This window comes from Melozone crissalis, unplaced genomic scaffold (genome assembly GCF_028551555.1).
Source record: "Melozone crissalis strain CALT ecotype California unplaced genomic scaffold, PUWL_Pcris_2 ptg000027l_1, whole genome shotgun sequence".
NCBI lineage: Eukaryota > Metazoa > Chordata > Aves > Passeriformes > Passerellidae > Melozone > Melozone crissalis.
This window is the reverse complement of record NW_026535805.1, coordinates 22,874,401-22,890,639: the sequence shown is the minus strand read 5'-3', so window position 1 is coordinate 22,890,639 and position 16,239 is coordinate 22,874,401. Positions and strand designations below refer to the sequence as shown.

At 44.5% G+C, this 16,239-nt stretch overlaps 1 protein-coding gene across 1 annotated transcript; it reads left to right on the top strand.

Moving 5' to 3' along the window:
- Positions 1-1,860: 1,860 nt before the first annotated feature.
- On the top strand, positions 1,861-14,721 carry DACT2 (dishevelled binding antagonist of beta catenin 2). Its single transcript, XM_054280185.1, is given in 5 exon segments — positions 1,861-2,023; positions 2,026-2,492; positions 7,826-7,958; positions 9,373-9,660; positions 12,144-14,721. Coding segments are annotated over 5 exon segments (2,784 nt in total). The 5' UTR covers positions 1,861-1,926; the 3' UTR covers positions 13,943-14,721.
- Positions 14,722-16,239: the final 1,518 nt, after the last annotated feature.

The following is a 16,239-nucleotide window of genomic DNA, read 5'->3' as shown; positions in this document are numbered from 1 at the left end:
ACTACCCTTCCCCCACATAATCACATGGTTTTAAATCTGGGGGCGATTCACACCTTTTATGTTTTCCCCCAGAAACCAGATTACACAAGGTATTTGTTGAGTATTCTGAAAAGATTAAGTGAAATCATAAGGGTTCTATGGAAGAAAGTAATCAGTATAACAGAGGAAATAATAAGGAAGCTGATTAGAATAAAGATACTGCTGTTATATAGCCCATTTGGGATTTCATGTATGAAAAGATAAAAAGATGAAAGAAGAGGAAGAACAAAGAGCAAGGGATAACAGTTCCTTGGAAAGGAAAGAAGGAGAAAAAAGAAAAATGTATGACCTTATAATATCTAATTCTCCTAGCAAGTATATACTAAATGGTAGTTGTGTTGGTGACTCGTTTTTGGTCATGTTAGAACATGGTTTGAATAAAACAAGGAACTGCACTGTATGTCTGTTTTAACAAGTGCCAAGCCAAGTGATTTACAAAAATGCTTCACTCCTCATACCTGCAATGGCATTTTGTAAAATTCTTACCACATGCCGCACAGTGATGGTTGTTTGGTTCTTTGCCCCCCTCCATCTGAGATGTGGCAGAACTTGATGCTGTCATTTGTCAGCACCTTCAAGAGCATCTCAGTGTTGAACTCAGTTTTTCATTCCACCTTATAGATGAATAGTTCAGTCATCATGGCACTGAGGCATTGTTCTGCGCAGGTGAGCCCCATAAGAAGAATGGGTAAGGGAAAAAAGCAAAAGTATTCAGTACAGAGAAAAACAAACAAACAAACAAAAAAAAAGTTACTAAGATGATGTCGTACAAGTCATACCACATACACACTTTAACCAAGCACTGTATGACCACCAGCCATTCTTGTTCCATCTGCAGCTGGAGACATTTGTGAATATTCCTACACAATTTGTCAGAGTAGGGCCTCTTGGGACCCCTTCTGACAAGCTCAACTTTGCAAGGTAAATACTGTTCTCAAATCTTCAAGTTACAGGAAAACTGTTCAAAGTGACACAACGAAAGCAAGGCTTGGGTCTTATTGTGACAATCAAATGTGTTGCACAGGACTGTAAACACACACGTGAATAATTTGCCCCTCTGCCCCCAGGAGGAGGTGGATTTGGCATTGCTCTAGTACTTCTAACTCTCCTAAAGCTGGAGGCAGCAGAAAAGTTCTGTCTCCTGTAGCATAGTCTCTACTGTGTTCATCAGACTCTTGCTATCAGGGCTTCTTGTCCCCTACTGCATCACTACAGATTATGCATTCTGTCTTTGCTGCCTGCTAAGCAGCTACCTCTGAAGAAGCTGCAGCTGCCTGTCTTGGGAGCTTTAAATGCTGGCATTTCTTGGTAGCAGCAGCACTACAAGTCTTGAATTTCCATGGCCAACTCTGTTTTCATGTCCCATTCAAACCACGTCCTGAGCCCTTCAAATGACTTTAGGGGGGAATGAACTACACATTGACCTCACAAGACAGAATTCTGCCCTGCTTCCAAAGCGAGAATCAACAATTCATTGCAAGACAGCGAACTTGCGCAGTGGGATCCCAGTTGGGTCGGTTTCTGGAGAGCAAGATGAGTGCCAGTGTGCCTGGCAGGAGGCACCACCAGCCAGGAGGAGAAGGGATAGAGTCACAAGCGCCACGTTCTCGCGAGGGAAGCCTTGTTATACCCGCGAGCTCTCTTCGCACCATATCCTCGCATCACTTCAATTTACAGCGGCAGCATTAGGACGACCGGCTCGGCTCCGGTCTCCGCAGCATCTCCGGGGACCGCCCGCTCCCGGCCGAACGGGCGCTCTCACCCCAGCGCTCTGTGCCGGTTCGCCGGCCCCTGTCTCCGCCAGGAGAGGGCGGGCACCCCATCCCTTTTCGGTGCTGGGGCGGAGGACGAGGCGCGGGCAGCCCCCGGGCAGAGGCAGGGACAGGGATGGGGCAGGCAGGAGCCGCCCCCGCGCGGGGCGGAGGGAGCGCTGGGTACTGGCTCCTCGCCCCGCGTATCCACCCGGGAGGTGGCCCCGGCGCTGCCTGAGCCGCAGCCGCTTCCCTTCGCTCCCGCCCTCCCTCTCTCCCTCCCCCGTCCCCACCTCTCCTCCAAAAACGCAGGAGTCGCTACGGCTCCGCTTCATTCTCTCCGGTGCCAGCGGCGGAGGGGGGCGAGGGGCCCTCAGCGCAGGCACGGCCCGGGGCGGGAGCAGCCCCGCATCGTCCCCGCCGCCCCCCTGCCATGGCCGGTGTCGCGGCCCAGCGCTGACGATGCTGCTGGGCGCCCCGCGGCCGGGCGGCTGGGATCGCAGCCGGGTGGGCGAGAGGCTGCAAGCGGCCCTCGCCGGCCTCCAGGAGCTCCAGGTGCTTCGGGAGAAGCAACGGGAGCTGGTGCGGGCCGCCCTGGCCATGCCGCAGCGGCCGGCGGCGGGCGGAGAACAGCAGCCCCTGTCCGCCCACAGCAAGGAGCACCGTCTGGAGGTCACCCTCTCCGCCCTGAAGGAGCAGCTGGTAAGGGACCGCAGTGCGCGGAACGCCGCGCTGCCCGGCTCCGTGAGCCCAACCGCGGTGCCGAGCGCGGCGGACGGAAGCGCCCCTGCGCTGTCTGACACCCGGCTCCCCTTCGGCAGTCGCCGACGCCGTGCCGGCACCAAGGGCGGGCGGGGCGCTGCAGCCGCGGCCCCTGCGCTGCTCCCCCCCGCCGGCCGCGGTTCCTCCGCGGGCAGGGGCGGTCGGGGTCGGGCGAGCCCCGGCACAGCCGCTGTAGCGGGCGGGCGCTGCCGCGGCTCAGGCGGGGCTCGCCCGGGCGGCCCGGAGCGGGCAGTGCCGGCGGCGGGCGCCGTGCCAGCGGGAGCGCTGGGGAAAAGTTGTTAACCCGGCATCGCTCATTCATCGGAGCCGAGGAGTAGGCGATGATTAACTTCACTAACAGAGCGCTCAGCCCTCAGTGGCAGCAGCCGTTTGCATGGGAGATCAGAGACACGCGGGCTGGGATACACCTGCACGAGCGCTCGGGGCTTTGGGTGGGTGGGTGCGCGCACACCTCTGCGCCTCCCCCCGGGAGCGCGCACCGCTGAGCGCCTGTGGGAGCCCATCCGCCGGGAAACGCTTCGTGGGACGGCAGTACTTTGTTCTTTCCACGGATTGCATGATCAAAAGGGAGGAATAACTGAATGCCAGACCTTGTATTTGAAGTGCTGCACCGGCCACTTACACAGAGGTTTTTTTGAAACTGAAAAACAATTCTGATTTGTAGCTGAACCGAGTTTCATAGCTGAGACAATAATCAAAGGGTAAAGGGCTTTAATCTCTAGTATAGGCAATTACACACTTCAGTAAACTCAGACTTAATTCAGAATCCTTTCCCTCGCTGTACTGGTGCAAGTCTTGGCCATCAGTTATCCATCAGGTGTGAAAACAGAAGGGTTGTTCACTCTCCGTAGGCAGCTTTCTCAGGCAGCATCTCAGGATAAAATGGGCTTTAACCCAGGGAAACCTAGGCCACCACTGTGTGAAAACACAGCGACGAGCATATCTTGATTAAATTACCAAAATACAAGACAAATGGACAGCCAGCCACTTGATTACCCGTCATTGATAGTCTTAAGTAATGGCTCTACTTTTTTTTTTTTTTAATTGAGCAAAAGAATTTAAGGCATTTATTGCCTGTTTGAAGCCAGTGGGGTAACAGAATCACACAATGAGCTCTGGTCATAGGAACTGTACTTCTTTTCGTGTCAGCTGTCGTGCTGTAATTACTCATTTGTCGTAATATTTTTCAAATATCAAAATAGAAGATGAATTTGTCAGGATTTTACTTGCACCTTACAAGGCTGTCTTTCCAAGAACATGGGAGAAACTAGCTATTAAAATGGAAGGAAAAAGAGGCTGCCCATTAATTGTTGCCCTTTAGAAATGCAGTTGAGTGGACTCAAGAATAACTCTGCACACCTCCAGAGAGGGACGAATTTCACCAGTAGGTGCCAGTGCAATTATAGGAAACATGTCTCTTGGGATGCCTGGGAGGGAAGTGTTCATAAAGATTCAGGATGACTCAGAAGCACATAAATCCAGGTACAGGTTCTTCAGCAAAAATACAGTTGTGCTTAAAGTAGTAATACAGAGCTCTTGTGATTGACCCTTGGCTGCTGGAGGCTTTTCAAACTGTACTGTTCAGGCCTCCTGGTAGCTTTATTGGTTTTTTCCCCCTGCAGATTGCAGATGTGTATCTGAGTAGAGGTACATACCTCAAGATTTCCTTAATAGCAAAGTAAACCCAGTTGAAAACGGGCTTTTCACAGTCATTTTAGAAGCAGTTCACAGATCTAGGATCTCAGTGACCACAGGCTGAAAACTTTCCCAGTGACTCATGAGCGATGTATTTTACTCAAAACCCATGAAAGTTCTGTTCAGGATTGCAGGAAATGAAGTTAAAATTGAAAACAACAGAAAATGCAAAGCACAGCATTACTCAAGGAGTGATGCATCTTCAGCAGCAACAACAACTGTTGTTGTTGGCCCATGGAGGGTACAATATGTGATTGCTGCTCTATAAGCTTTCAGATTGAGAAACTCATTAGCAGTGTAAATGTAACATTTCCTTGCAGTGCACCTTGCTCCAGATTTCAAGGAAGACTGTAGCCCTGAGCTTTAGTGTGGTCACAGTTTAATTCATAAAAAGTTTGGTCCTCACAACATAGAATGAGAAAGCTGTGTCAGCTGAAAGTGGCTCAAGGCATCTTAGCAATGGAAACAAGGCAGATAAAAAGTCAAGCCAGACTTCTTCTATAATGGTAGGGTAAGAAACAGGAGAGCGGAGGCAGAAACCTTAAGGACTTGATCTGACTACTGGGAATAATAGAGCAGAGCCATCAAATGCCATAGACACCCCGTGTGGATGCCATTCCAGAATCTCAGTCTCTTCCCCAACAACATTGACCAGAGACAGTGATCAGCTGGCCTTCTAGCACTCTGCTCTAGGCACTCTGCTACCCCTAACAGTCATGCCCTTTTTGCCCTAACCAGTGGCTCTTTTTGGAGACCAAGGTCGTTTCTGACAACTGCAAATTACTACAGCACAGGCAGGGTCAATTCTCTGGCAGAAGAGGAGCAGAGTTAAGTGATGCCACCCACTATCAGAAATCCTGAAGGTGCTAAACTTCTCTTAGCCAAACATCATGGTGACAAAGAGGAAAGAGATGCAAATTCAGGCTAATGCAAAGAAAGAAATCCATGATTGCTGTCAGTGTAGGTGGATATCGAAGCTTGTAATATCCAGTATGTTCTCAGCTCTTTCCTCAGAGGACATATTTATAAACCTTATTTTATTTTATTTGAATCTGATTATTTTGCTTTGCAAGCTTTCAGGTGGTTTATGATGTCATAAAAATGTGAGAAGGGACACATTATACTGAATAGATAAAAACAAACAGTTGGTACCCTGCATTTTACACAGATTTTTTTTCCCTTTAGGTAATTTTACATAGAAGAAAACATCTTTTAAACCAGGGACTTAAGTGGGTGGTACGGTGATACTCCAGATTTGCCTCCCCAAAACTGTAGCCCATTGATAGTACATGTTGACTGGGAAAGTTTGGTCCCACACTGTGCAGTGTCCAGAAGTCTTCTCAGCTGCCTTGCCCAAAGCAAACAGACGACTTTACCTGCAAGGTTTTGTCACATGTAAAATTCATGTGGTGAATAGAGGAAGAGTGTATTTAGGGGTTACTGTTTTGAGTGCTGCCCAGTGTGGGTATTGGAGCGATAACAGCTTGAAACAAACACACCAGAAAAGTCATTCTTACCCAAATGGTTCGAGGAATGCCTCTCCTCTTAGAGTGCAGAAGTAGTTAACTGAAAGATCAAAGCTGGGTCAGTGGCTGGAAACATGAAAACCCAATGGTGTGAGGCACCATAAATGGGTTAAAAACGATGATGTAAATCATGTGTGTTGGTTAAAATGCTGTGAAAGCGCAGACAGAACCTGGAGGTATAATAAATAATGTTTGAATACCTGAGGGCCTTGTGGCCTCTCTGTCATTAATCAGAAACCACAGACTGAGGGATTGGCTGGCAAAACATTAATCATTAAGCAATTAATTCCAGCCCTCTAAACCAAACTTTGTGATTTCCTGAGTAGGTGGGATTGAAGAAGGCATGGCATGGTTTTGCTTTTTTACCACAAAATAAAGAAGTACTGAGGAGGTTGTACATCCATCATTCAGATGGAATAGAAAATCTCCTTTATTAGCCATTTCTTCCCCTCTTTTTTGTTTATGTGAAAGAGGAAGAGGGAAATCAGGGAAAATAACTCACTGTGGATTTCCCTAGGAAGCAGTAATGAGCCTCTTCAGTTTAAACCTTTCTAGATGTGTGACTAACAAAAAGGGCTTTATTTCTTGTGTCTTATATGTTCCTCCAGTCCTCTTTAAAAGCATGCTATAAATAGATTTTTTTTTCTTCTCAGCAGCATCACCAGCCTCAAGAGCTCTCTTGTAAAACTCAGGGCATCTGTATTTTTTTTCTTACAATTTCTAATAATTTACTGATTACCTTAGCATCTTAGCTTTTTTTTCTTTTAGTATTTATAGGTATGGAGAAACCTATGCAAATGTTAAAAACTGAATAATTTATACAAAAGGAAGGAGGTAAATACATGTGCATACCAATCTTGATTTTCTGTATGTCATTTAATTTTAAGATACTTTAATTGGTTCAAAGGATATAGATTTTTTTATTTTTATATATCTGAGGTTGGAAATGCTGCTAGAGCTTCCACTTGTGTTTTTAAATATGAAATGGACACATAAAGAAGAATTTTAATAATGTTTTTCTTACCATTACTGAGTTGAAACCCATCCCCTTGAGGGCTGAGCGCAACTTTACTATCAACTTCAAGAGACCACCTTTCTATAAAGCACTGTAGGATGGATGGTGAGGTGTGATATAATTAGAAGCTGCCTAAACAGTGGCAGGGCTTTAGATAACTTGGCAGGTGCCACGTGAGAAGTTTGTGACAGAAACCAACTGTGGTTCTTTGGCTGGTGCCTCACGCCTGGCCATCTGCCGTGCCAAGCTGACGGCATAAACACTGGGGGAGCAACTGCAGGAGCTGTTATCTCAGATCAGCCTGGTCACTGGCTGCAGTAGGCAGCACGTCTAGTTGCTGGCTTCTGAAGGATTATTCATAATTTGTTTTAAATACAGTAATTTCCCCACCATATTCAAATGCCACCTTCTCCTTCCAGGAAATGGGTGGAGATATCTGGCCACAAGACAAGCAAGGAAAACCTGCAGTAAAATAGATGTCACAATTCTTGCATTGTATCCTTTCAACTATAAAGACGTGTCATCAAAGCCAAGGATTTTACTGGAGTGGGCATGGTGCCTTTACTTGGTAGGGCAATAAGATGCCTCAGCCACAGTGGTTTTCTTTCATCTGGCAGATCTTAAGAGTCCCTGCAGACAATCCATAAAATTTACATCTTCTGGCTGAGATCCAGCATATGGCAACTTGCAGCGCAATGAGGATATGTTAAGTTAAAAGACTTTTGTCGTATTTAGAGGTACAGTTCCTGCCGTGGGTATAACAAAAAAGCCAAAACAGAGTGAGTTTTGAGAACATGTTTAGCTGGGCAGAAGACAATATATATGAAGAAACAAAATGTTTTGTCCTTGTCCATTAGGTCAGTCTCATTAGAGAGAGCCAACTGCAACAGTCCCTAGCTAAGGAAAACACTTCATGAGAGTAGAATCTTGCTGGCACAGATGGCCTGAATTCATGCATTGCTGCTGAGATTCTAACTGTGATTATTCTTCATTTCCTCCTTCTTGCCTTGATTTAGACTCGTTTGAGGAGACAGGATGTCGGCTTGAAAAGCCACCTGGATCAGCTGGACCAGCGAATAAGTGAGCTGAAATTGGACGTCAGTAAGACCTCCAGTGAATACTTGGATAGTGACAGCCGGCCCAGCTCAGGTAATGTGCACTTGGCTGTTTATTTGCAGGAGTATGGTGCTAGGAGAATTGAAGAGTGTCAACTGCTAAGCAAAACTCTCTGTATTAGTTGGTCAGAAACGGTGCCCCATGGCTGAAGTGGATAATAGTCATCTGGCACAGCGTGGGCTCACAGAGCTAGAATTTTCCTGCAACGTTGATTTAGTTAGAAAGAGCTCACTCACTCAAGCAGTATTCTTTGTGGATTATTTAATATTTTTTTAAATGAACCTTGTAGCCACACATGGAAGGAGAAGGAGACAGATTTACATATTAATTACCTTGTGCAGTGTAGAATGACCATTGGTAAAATGGCTAGACTACTTAAAAGAAGTGGAGACCAATATCAACACTCTGCTTGTATCCAGGGAGGATTCTGAACCTCACTAGGGCTTTGAAAATCACTATTGCAGTGCTCCTGTCAAATGAATTTATGTAGAAGCAAAACAGCACTATTAAAAGACACTGAGAAAAACTACCCCTATAGAGTAAAGCTCTCATGGACAGAAAGATACTGGGTGTCAAGTTTCTGGTCTGATTCACAGAGAGAGCTGTACTTCAGACTTTTATAGCTAGGATGTCTGTCAAAACCGGTTTCTGTTATCTAGTCAAACACAATGAAGTAGCTCTTTTAAACAGAATTTTTGCAAAGCCTCAAGTCTTCAGTGAGACAAGGAGATTTTTATTTTTTTTTATTAAACGTACAGATTTGTAGCCTGGTACTTAAAAGGCATGTAAAAAGTGCAAGTTTCTGTTGTGTGTTTTAAGTTCAGGAGTTGTTCACTGAGGCACAGTTCAAAAGAAAATATTCCTTCTCTGTTATTGAGAGGAATAGTAAAATTTCATACCTTGAATTTATACAAAGCCTTTTTTAATGTTTCCACAATTACTGGAAATTATCTCAATAGCTGGAGAGAAAAGGTAGTCTCCATTCTCTGCCCTTAGACATTCCAGCTGTTATCGACTTGGCAGCTCTGATCACAGGGTAGTTTTGCTCTGTCCAATCCATTCTTCTTATCCGTGCTTGTATGCACCTAGTACAAGTTACAACAGTGTCAGAGGGCCCTGTCTTACACCAGTTGCATCATAATCCCCAAAGAGATTCCCCAGTGAAGAACTGGGCATGATGGTGCAGCACTTCATCCCATCCCACCCTCAGAAATAAGCAGGCATGTGTGTGCCAAGCTGGCTCAGGGCCTAAGTAAATATGCATAATCCCAGTAAAGGTTAGTTGAATTAAAGTATGCCTCTGCTAACGTTACCTTAATAAATGATAATAAATTTGGGCTTGTGGCACATAGCAAATGAAGATCTATTTTATTCTCTGCGCTTTTCTTCTACAGAGCATGTTTAGTTGCTGTAAATATGAAATATCCTATTTATTTTTACTCTGCAGGATTCTATGACCTGAGTGATGGTGGTTCTTGCTCACTCTCCAATTCTTGCACCTCTGTGTACAGTGAGTCCATCTCCTCCTCCCACACCAGTCTCTTACCCAGCTCTCAACACCCTAAAGCAAGGCTCAGTGTGTTTGATTACCGACCCAAGTCTGCCGATGAAACCACTGTGCACACCACCAGCTTCCAGCAGCAGGGAGCCTATGGCAGCAATGGATGTTGGATTGCAGCCAGCAGAGATGTTTCTGGGACTCCTGCCAGGTCCAGACCAAGGCCAGTTTCCACAGGTAATTTACAGCAGAGCTGGGTACTTCATTCAAGAGAAGGGCAGATTCCTGGTTATTGCTTTTAGGACCTTGTTTAGTCATGTGTAATCAATATTTAGTTGTCAATTTCAATACACAAAGAGAGAGTGGATCAAAATCACAGAGCCAAACCATTTACTGTCCCACTTCCCCATGTCTTCATACTCCAGATACTTTTAAACAGTAACAAATAATAGAATCAATCAATAAAAAATATGTGGGTGAGACAGGAACAAAATATGTGAATGAGACAGGAACAAAGGATCTATGCATTTAGAAATGGAAAAATACTCTCTGAGATAAAATTGTAAAGACTATTGAGATATTTTTTTAAAGTTTCAGTATTTGAAATACCTTGTGTGAAAGTGCAGGGATGCATGAAAGATTTCAAGTAAACTCAAAATTCCCTATTTACACAAATTAATGTTGAGTCACACAATGACTCTTTCTCGCAATTTATGATGTACAAGTAGGGACAAAAAATGCCAAAAGTTAATTGACTATCTAGGGAGCAGTCATGAGCCTAAAAATTGATCAGCCATGAATTTGCATCATACCTTTAACAAAATGGACAAGTCTGTTAATATTCTAGATCTCTTGTTTGCCTTCTGTAAAGTGACATTGTATCACTTCTTATCACAGCTTCTTCCATAGCCTCAAAGCAACCTGGTGTTAGAGTGATCCAGCTAGATGTGTAGCAGTTCCATTATAGAACGCATTATAGAACACACACAACATAGGGAAGCTATGGGGAACATCATTTCAAGTACTTTGCCACTCTGGAATCATTCCTACAGCTGCTTGACCTGATCTTAACTCACCTCTGGCTTGGAACAGAAACAAAGACCACCTATTCTATACTTAGATGTGTAGACACACCTGAAGGGATGGCAGTAATTACAGCATAAAAGCAAAGTCTTCTCAAGGCTTGTCAAAGGCTGGGGATGAAGCTGAGCTTAATGACCCATGACTTCCATATTCAGATTGGAGACATTTTTCTCTCTCAGAAACTTTCCTGCCTTGAGACATGTTGCTGAGACTCCAGGAGCTTTATGTTTGTTTTTTTTTTTTTTTATATAGACTAGCACAAAAAGGGATAGCTGATACTGAGCAGGGGTATGGGAGAGAGACTGCAGATTTCCTTCAGCCCTTCTTCATGGCTAAAGCCTCTTACTGCCTTCACAGTGAAAAACAAAAGTAATGGGGTAGTAGCGGGTATAGCTTTGAAGAAACAATTCTTATGAAGTTGACCACATTGCAGGAAGTGAAGCAAGATTTTACTTCAGAAAATTGTCATTTGGAGAGGGGAAGAAATTTCTCTTTTCCTCAGAGGAAATTGCAAGTACAGACCAATTGTCTTTTCTTTCATTGGCAAGCAGAAAGCTTGCTGAGGCATTCCAAGCACAAGATACTTTTGACTCCTTCCTGGTTTGTTTGCAAAAGAGCGCAGCATTACACACTGCCAGCAATTTCCTAAAAAATTTTTGTTACGAAATTAGGTTGTTAGGTTGTCAGCCCAACCTTTGTTGTGGCAGGTCTGTACATGGGTAGGACACTGCAGACCACCCCTGAATTTTGCGGTCTTTTAAAAGCTTGCTGTGACAGAACATAGATGGTCATCAAGTGACTCTTCACATAGTTTGTGAATGATGTGGGTAAATGGGATGGTTGAGTTCGTGATAGCATGAAGCACCCATGAAATTGGTTTAGCTGAGGATTTGTTGGCACTAAAGTCTGCATTGTAGTACAGAGAAATCCAAGCTAACTGGTTCCAGAATTCTTGATCCCAGAGGTAACGCAGCACCATTGTGCTCTGTTGAATGACATGTCTGGATGGAACAACCTTTCTTCACACAAGAACACAGCCTCTCCTCTCTGTGCTCAGGAGATGCTTCTGGGAGGAGGGGGCTGCAGTCAAGAAGAGCAAATTACAGCAATCTTGACAATACTCCAAAAATAGAAGAGATAGGAGTTGGTGTCTATAAATGTCATCTTCAGGGACTACATTTCCCACATGCCTGAGTAGTTAGCCTTAGATTTTATTCCTCTGTGAAAATAAAGATTCTTCAGTTCATTCTTCTATGACTTCTCTGCCAAGAACTAAAAATAATCCCTTGGTTTTGTCTAGTTGGGTTCCTGCTGGTCTGTGACATTTTAGGACTTTTTTGTACATGCACGGATTTACTTTCTAAGTAAAAAAATCTAAGTAGTACAGTTTAAATTTTCTGCAAAGGTAAAAGTTTTACTATTTGCATTAAAAGTCATTTTAAATTCTGTTATACTTAGGTGATAAAAGTTTTAAAGTAATTCATTGACCTTGGAAGACTGAAATTACTTTCTTTATCCGTGATACTGATTTTAGTAAAAGCTATCATATCTCTCTGATATAGCACTTCTGGCATGAACCGGGTTGAATCTAATTGTCTGTGATTTAATTAGGTTGTTTATTTTCATCCACCATATAGGTGACTTGGAAAGACTCATTCCAGCGGACACTAGATTTCAGAAAGAAATGGATCCCAAATCTATGTTGCCTCTGTGCCATAATGGAGACATGCACTTGCTCAGTATCGATCCCAAATTCCAGAATGACTTGGTCTCCAAGAACGGCATTGATGTGTATCCTTACCCAAGCCCCCTCCATGCAGTCGCTTTACAAAGTCCCCTTTTCTCCCTGGTGGGAACATCCCCAAAATCAGACTTCCAAGCTCCTCCCAGCAAACCTATGCCTAGTACAACAGGTCCCAGCTTGATTAAGACTAGGCCAACCACTGAGGTCAAGCCGGGGGGTTACATCAATAAATTGCTGCAGCTGACGAGATGCAAAGGGAGCAGTCGGGCTGAGGCCAGTGAGTGGGTCTCACCAAAGAGCCAGCCAGCTGCAATGCACCAGAGACTCATTATAACCCCCAGCGCCGGTGGAGTGAAAATTAACAGCAGCAGTAGCCAGCTGGAAAAACAGATGAGTTCTCTGGAGAGTAACAAAGCTGAAGGGAAGCTGTCAGTGGAGGTGCCAGAGGGGGAGTGTGCCAAGCAGCAGGAGACCATGAGCTGTATGAATGAAGAGCAGTCATCCACTCGGCCTGACACAGAGCCATCAGCTGTGAATAGTTGTTATCCTGCCAAGTCAGCAGCAAGGGGCTCTCCTCTGGCAGAAGAAACGGAGAGCAGCATGGAGCGCAGTTTGTCCTACTCACAGCTGTGTCAAGAGGACTCTAGCCCAGACACCTGGAATGCTAAAGCTGTCCCACCCAAAAAACTGCCCATCAAAAGGTGTGGCAATGCCAAATTGGCTTACACTGGGGGTCATGAACGAGTGGCACGAGCTGAGTTTGTCCATGCTCAATTTGTCCCTGCAGAATCCCATCAAGTCCGGGTAAAGTTTGCCAGCTCCAAAACAAAGGCAGTGAAGATAAAGAGGAGGAACAGTGAAAAGGTCGTTCGGCCTGGGAAGCAAGCCTTCTGCATGGAGAAGGTGAGAGGGCCTCATGGGGCCACCAAGCTGCCTGTTGAGTGGAATCAGCTCCAAAGACCGCAAGGAATGAAGAGCCTCATGCGGAGACCTTCATATTCTGGAGACATGGCTGGCAGATCATGCTCGGAATCCAGTCTGTTCCCAGTGCAGGTCAGGCTCCCCACTGTGCCGTCCAGGCCAGAGCTCTACGGAGCCTCTGCCAATGCGCTGTATTCCCTGGAAGCAGCTTGTGCAGACACGGGCAGCAGGAAGAAGCAGCGCAAGTGGCAGTCTACGGTGGAGATCTCTGCCAAGGCCCAGCCGGCCGGCCTGGCTCACAGCTTTGGCCTGGGAGCGCCGAGGCAGCCAGCGAGGAGAGCCGGCGTCCTGCGCAGCGTCAGCACGAGGGCTCGCTCCAAGGGGCAGCAGCACGGAGATTGTGCCAAGAGCGAGTCAGACCACTCTGAGTACTCTGCAGAGTGCGCCTCCCTCTTTCACTCCACCATCGCAGAGACCAGCGAAGGGGAGGTCAGCGATTTCACAGCCAACCGGTTCGGAGACAGCGAGTCCAGTGAAGGTGACTGGGATGGCAGCAGTAACAGTAGCAGCCTTGCTCTTGACTATGATGAGGGGGATGAAAGTGAGCTGATTTGGCCTGAAGGTTCAGTCAGACAATCCGTGACTGTCCAGACCTCTTCCAAGCCTATTCCTCCAGTGCCCAAAATCTGCCGCATCAAAGCTTCAAAGGCACTGAAGAAGAAGATAAGGAGGTTCCAACCTGCCTCTCTGAAGGTCATGACCATGGTGTAAGGGAGAGCAAGCATCTATTTCTTACAGTGAGACATCCTGCTGGATGTCTATTTGCATTTGCAAAATAAAAGGACTTTATTAAAGGAACTGTGAATAATCCCTGAGTCTACACAAGGGATCTTGTTTGTTAATGGCTGAACATAAATGTCACTGTATGTAAATCCCTCTTTTGCCATTTATTCTGTAAATATGAAGCTCTGTGTATATTATGTGATGACTTTTTTAATTATCCAAAAGGGTCACCATGGTGAAAATGAAAACAACCTCCTCTGTAAGATTTTACAGGCAGGCCCTTGGTGGTTTTTTAACCATATGCACTCACAGAATCAGTCAAGACATAAAGACTTGCTAAGAAGAAAGTGTACTTCCCTCTTGCAGTCTGACGTCTGTATTAACCATCTAGCTGTTATTGTGGTCATATGGAAAATCTCTGTTTCCTACAGTTTTATTTTATTTCAGATCAGCCATCCCATACCTTCTCCCAAACACTGGGAGGATGAATCTGTTCTTCCATAAAAACATAGTATGCTTAATCAAGAAGGCAAGTGTATTTGTGAATGAGAACAAGACTTCAGTTTGCTGCTTTTTTTTTTTTTCAAAATAGCATTGGGTTGTTTTTTCAACCCCCTTCTTTACAGTGTTCCATGTTATTGTTCATTTGTTGAATGGATGAAAGAACATGAGGGCCACATGCCACAGTGTGTGTTTGGCTGGGACTGAGATAATAGCTTTGCCCCTGAAGTTGCAAACTCAATAAATACTATTTAATGTACTGAAAATTGTGCTTGTCTGACTTTTTGATGTCTAAAGAAAATTATTCTGGTCTCTGATATGAAGTAGTTCTGTGTTTTTATGATCACTGTGCAGAGGGGTTCTTTTCTATATTCAGGGGATCACTGTAGCTCAGTAAGAACCAGGGTCCGCTCACCCTCTACCTCAGGAAAGCTTTTTAAGCACCTGATTCTAAATGAAAGAATTTGAAAATGGCGTTTTTATTGAGGACAGGGTAGTGTTTAACTGACTCACCTAAAATGATGCAATTTTTTCAGAACAAACTCTTAATTTAAAACATATATTTATGTATATGTAATGTGTTTTGAATGCATTTAAGGGCACTGATGTGAAGCTTTGTATCAGTGTCTAAATTGAAGAATTAATTTTGTGACTTCTTCACAAAATGAATTTTTTGTGTTCAGACAAGCAGTCCTGATTCTTTCCCCTGAGCACAGCAATCTGGAAGCTGAGCTGAAGTTCACCCTGAATTTACAAAAGAGCAGGTATTATCTGCCTGCCCTATTTCAGTGCTCAGTCTGAGTACATTCCCAGCCCAGGAGATGTAGGCATTACCTCGTTCAGCTGCTTGAACTGGATCTGAAACAAAAGGTAAGTGCTTTGCAGAAACTGGGTAAAAGAGTGATTGTTCACTCCAAGGATTCGGTAGCCAATAGAAATATTGAAAGACAACTTTCACCCAATGCCTTCTATTTGGAAGCTGTTTTATATTTTGAAACTACTCAATTTTCAAATAATTTGTGGAAAATTAATAAAGTAAAAGGTATGTAAAGTCATTTAATTAAAGTATTCTAACTAGCACATAACATCATCTTTACTATAACTAGGAAAACATATTTTAGTCAGTGGAATATGTTTGAACATTTTTTCATTGTTCCAAGAGTATTGGACATAGTCACTCTGGTAGGATTAATTGGAGAAATTCACAGGTCTGGCAGTGGTTTCTTGTTCAGCATGTCTAGCAAGAGAACAAACAAAATAGTGATTTATGCTTTGTTGACTTTCTACAGCATGAAAGGATTCTTTTTTTCCATTTACACAAAAGGTTTCATTTGGGGGAGTGTGTCAAAAGTTACATATGATCTTTTAATCCAGGGATTTTCTGTGTTGGGGTGGGGTTTATTGGTTAGGTAGGAATTTTGAGGGTGTTTTTTTCATGAAGGAGGAAATTGTTCTTAAGTAGAAAAGTGCTCTGGGTAGGAGTGTTCTGAAACATGGTAAAATGTGCCACCCAGTAGCTCCCTGCCTTTTTATCGGAGTAAGCTCAAACAATAAGTTTGTGGTCCCACAACTCAGTAAATCCTGCTTTAGGGCTGTTAATACTTCGTCACAAACGTTGCCAAACACATGATGAAAGTGCTGATACAGAATGAATTCAGGCTGCCAATTCAAATAAAGAAAAATGATGACTTAATTTTGTACTGACAGGTTTTATGCCAGATGAGGTATCATTGCCTCTACAACTCACACTTTTTGCCAGGTCAGATACCTTCTCTTCTCCCAGA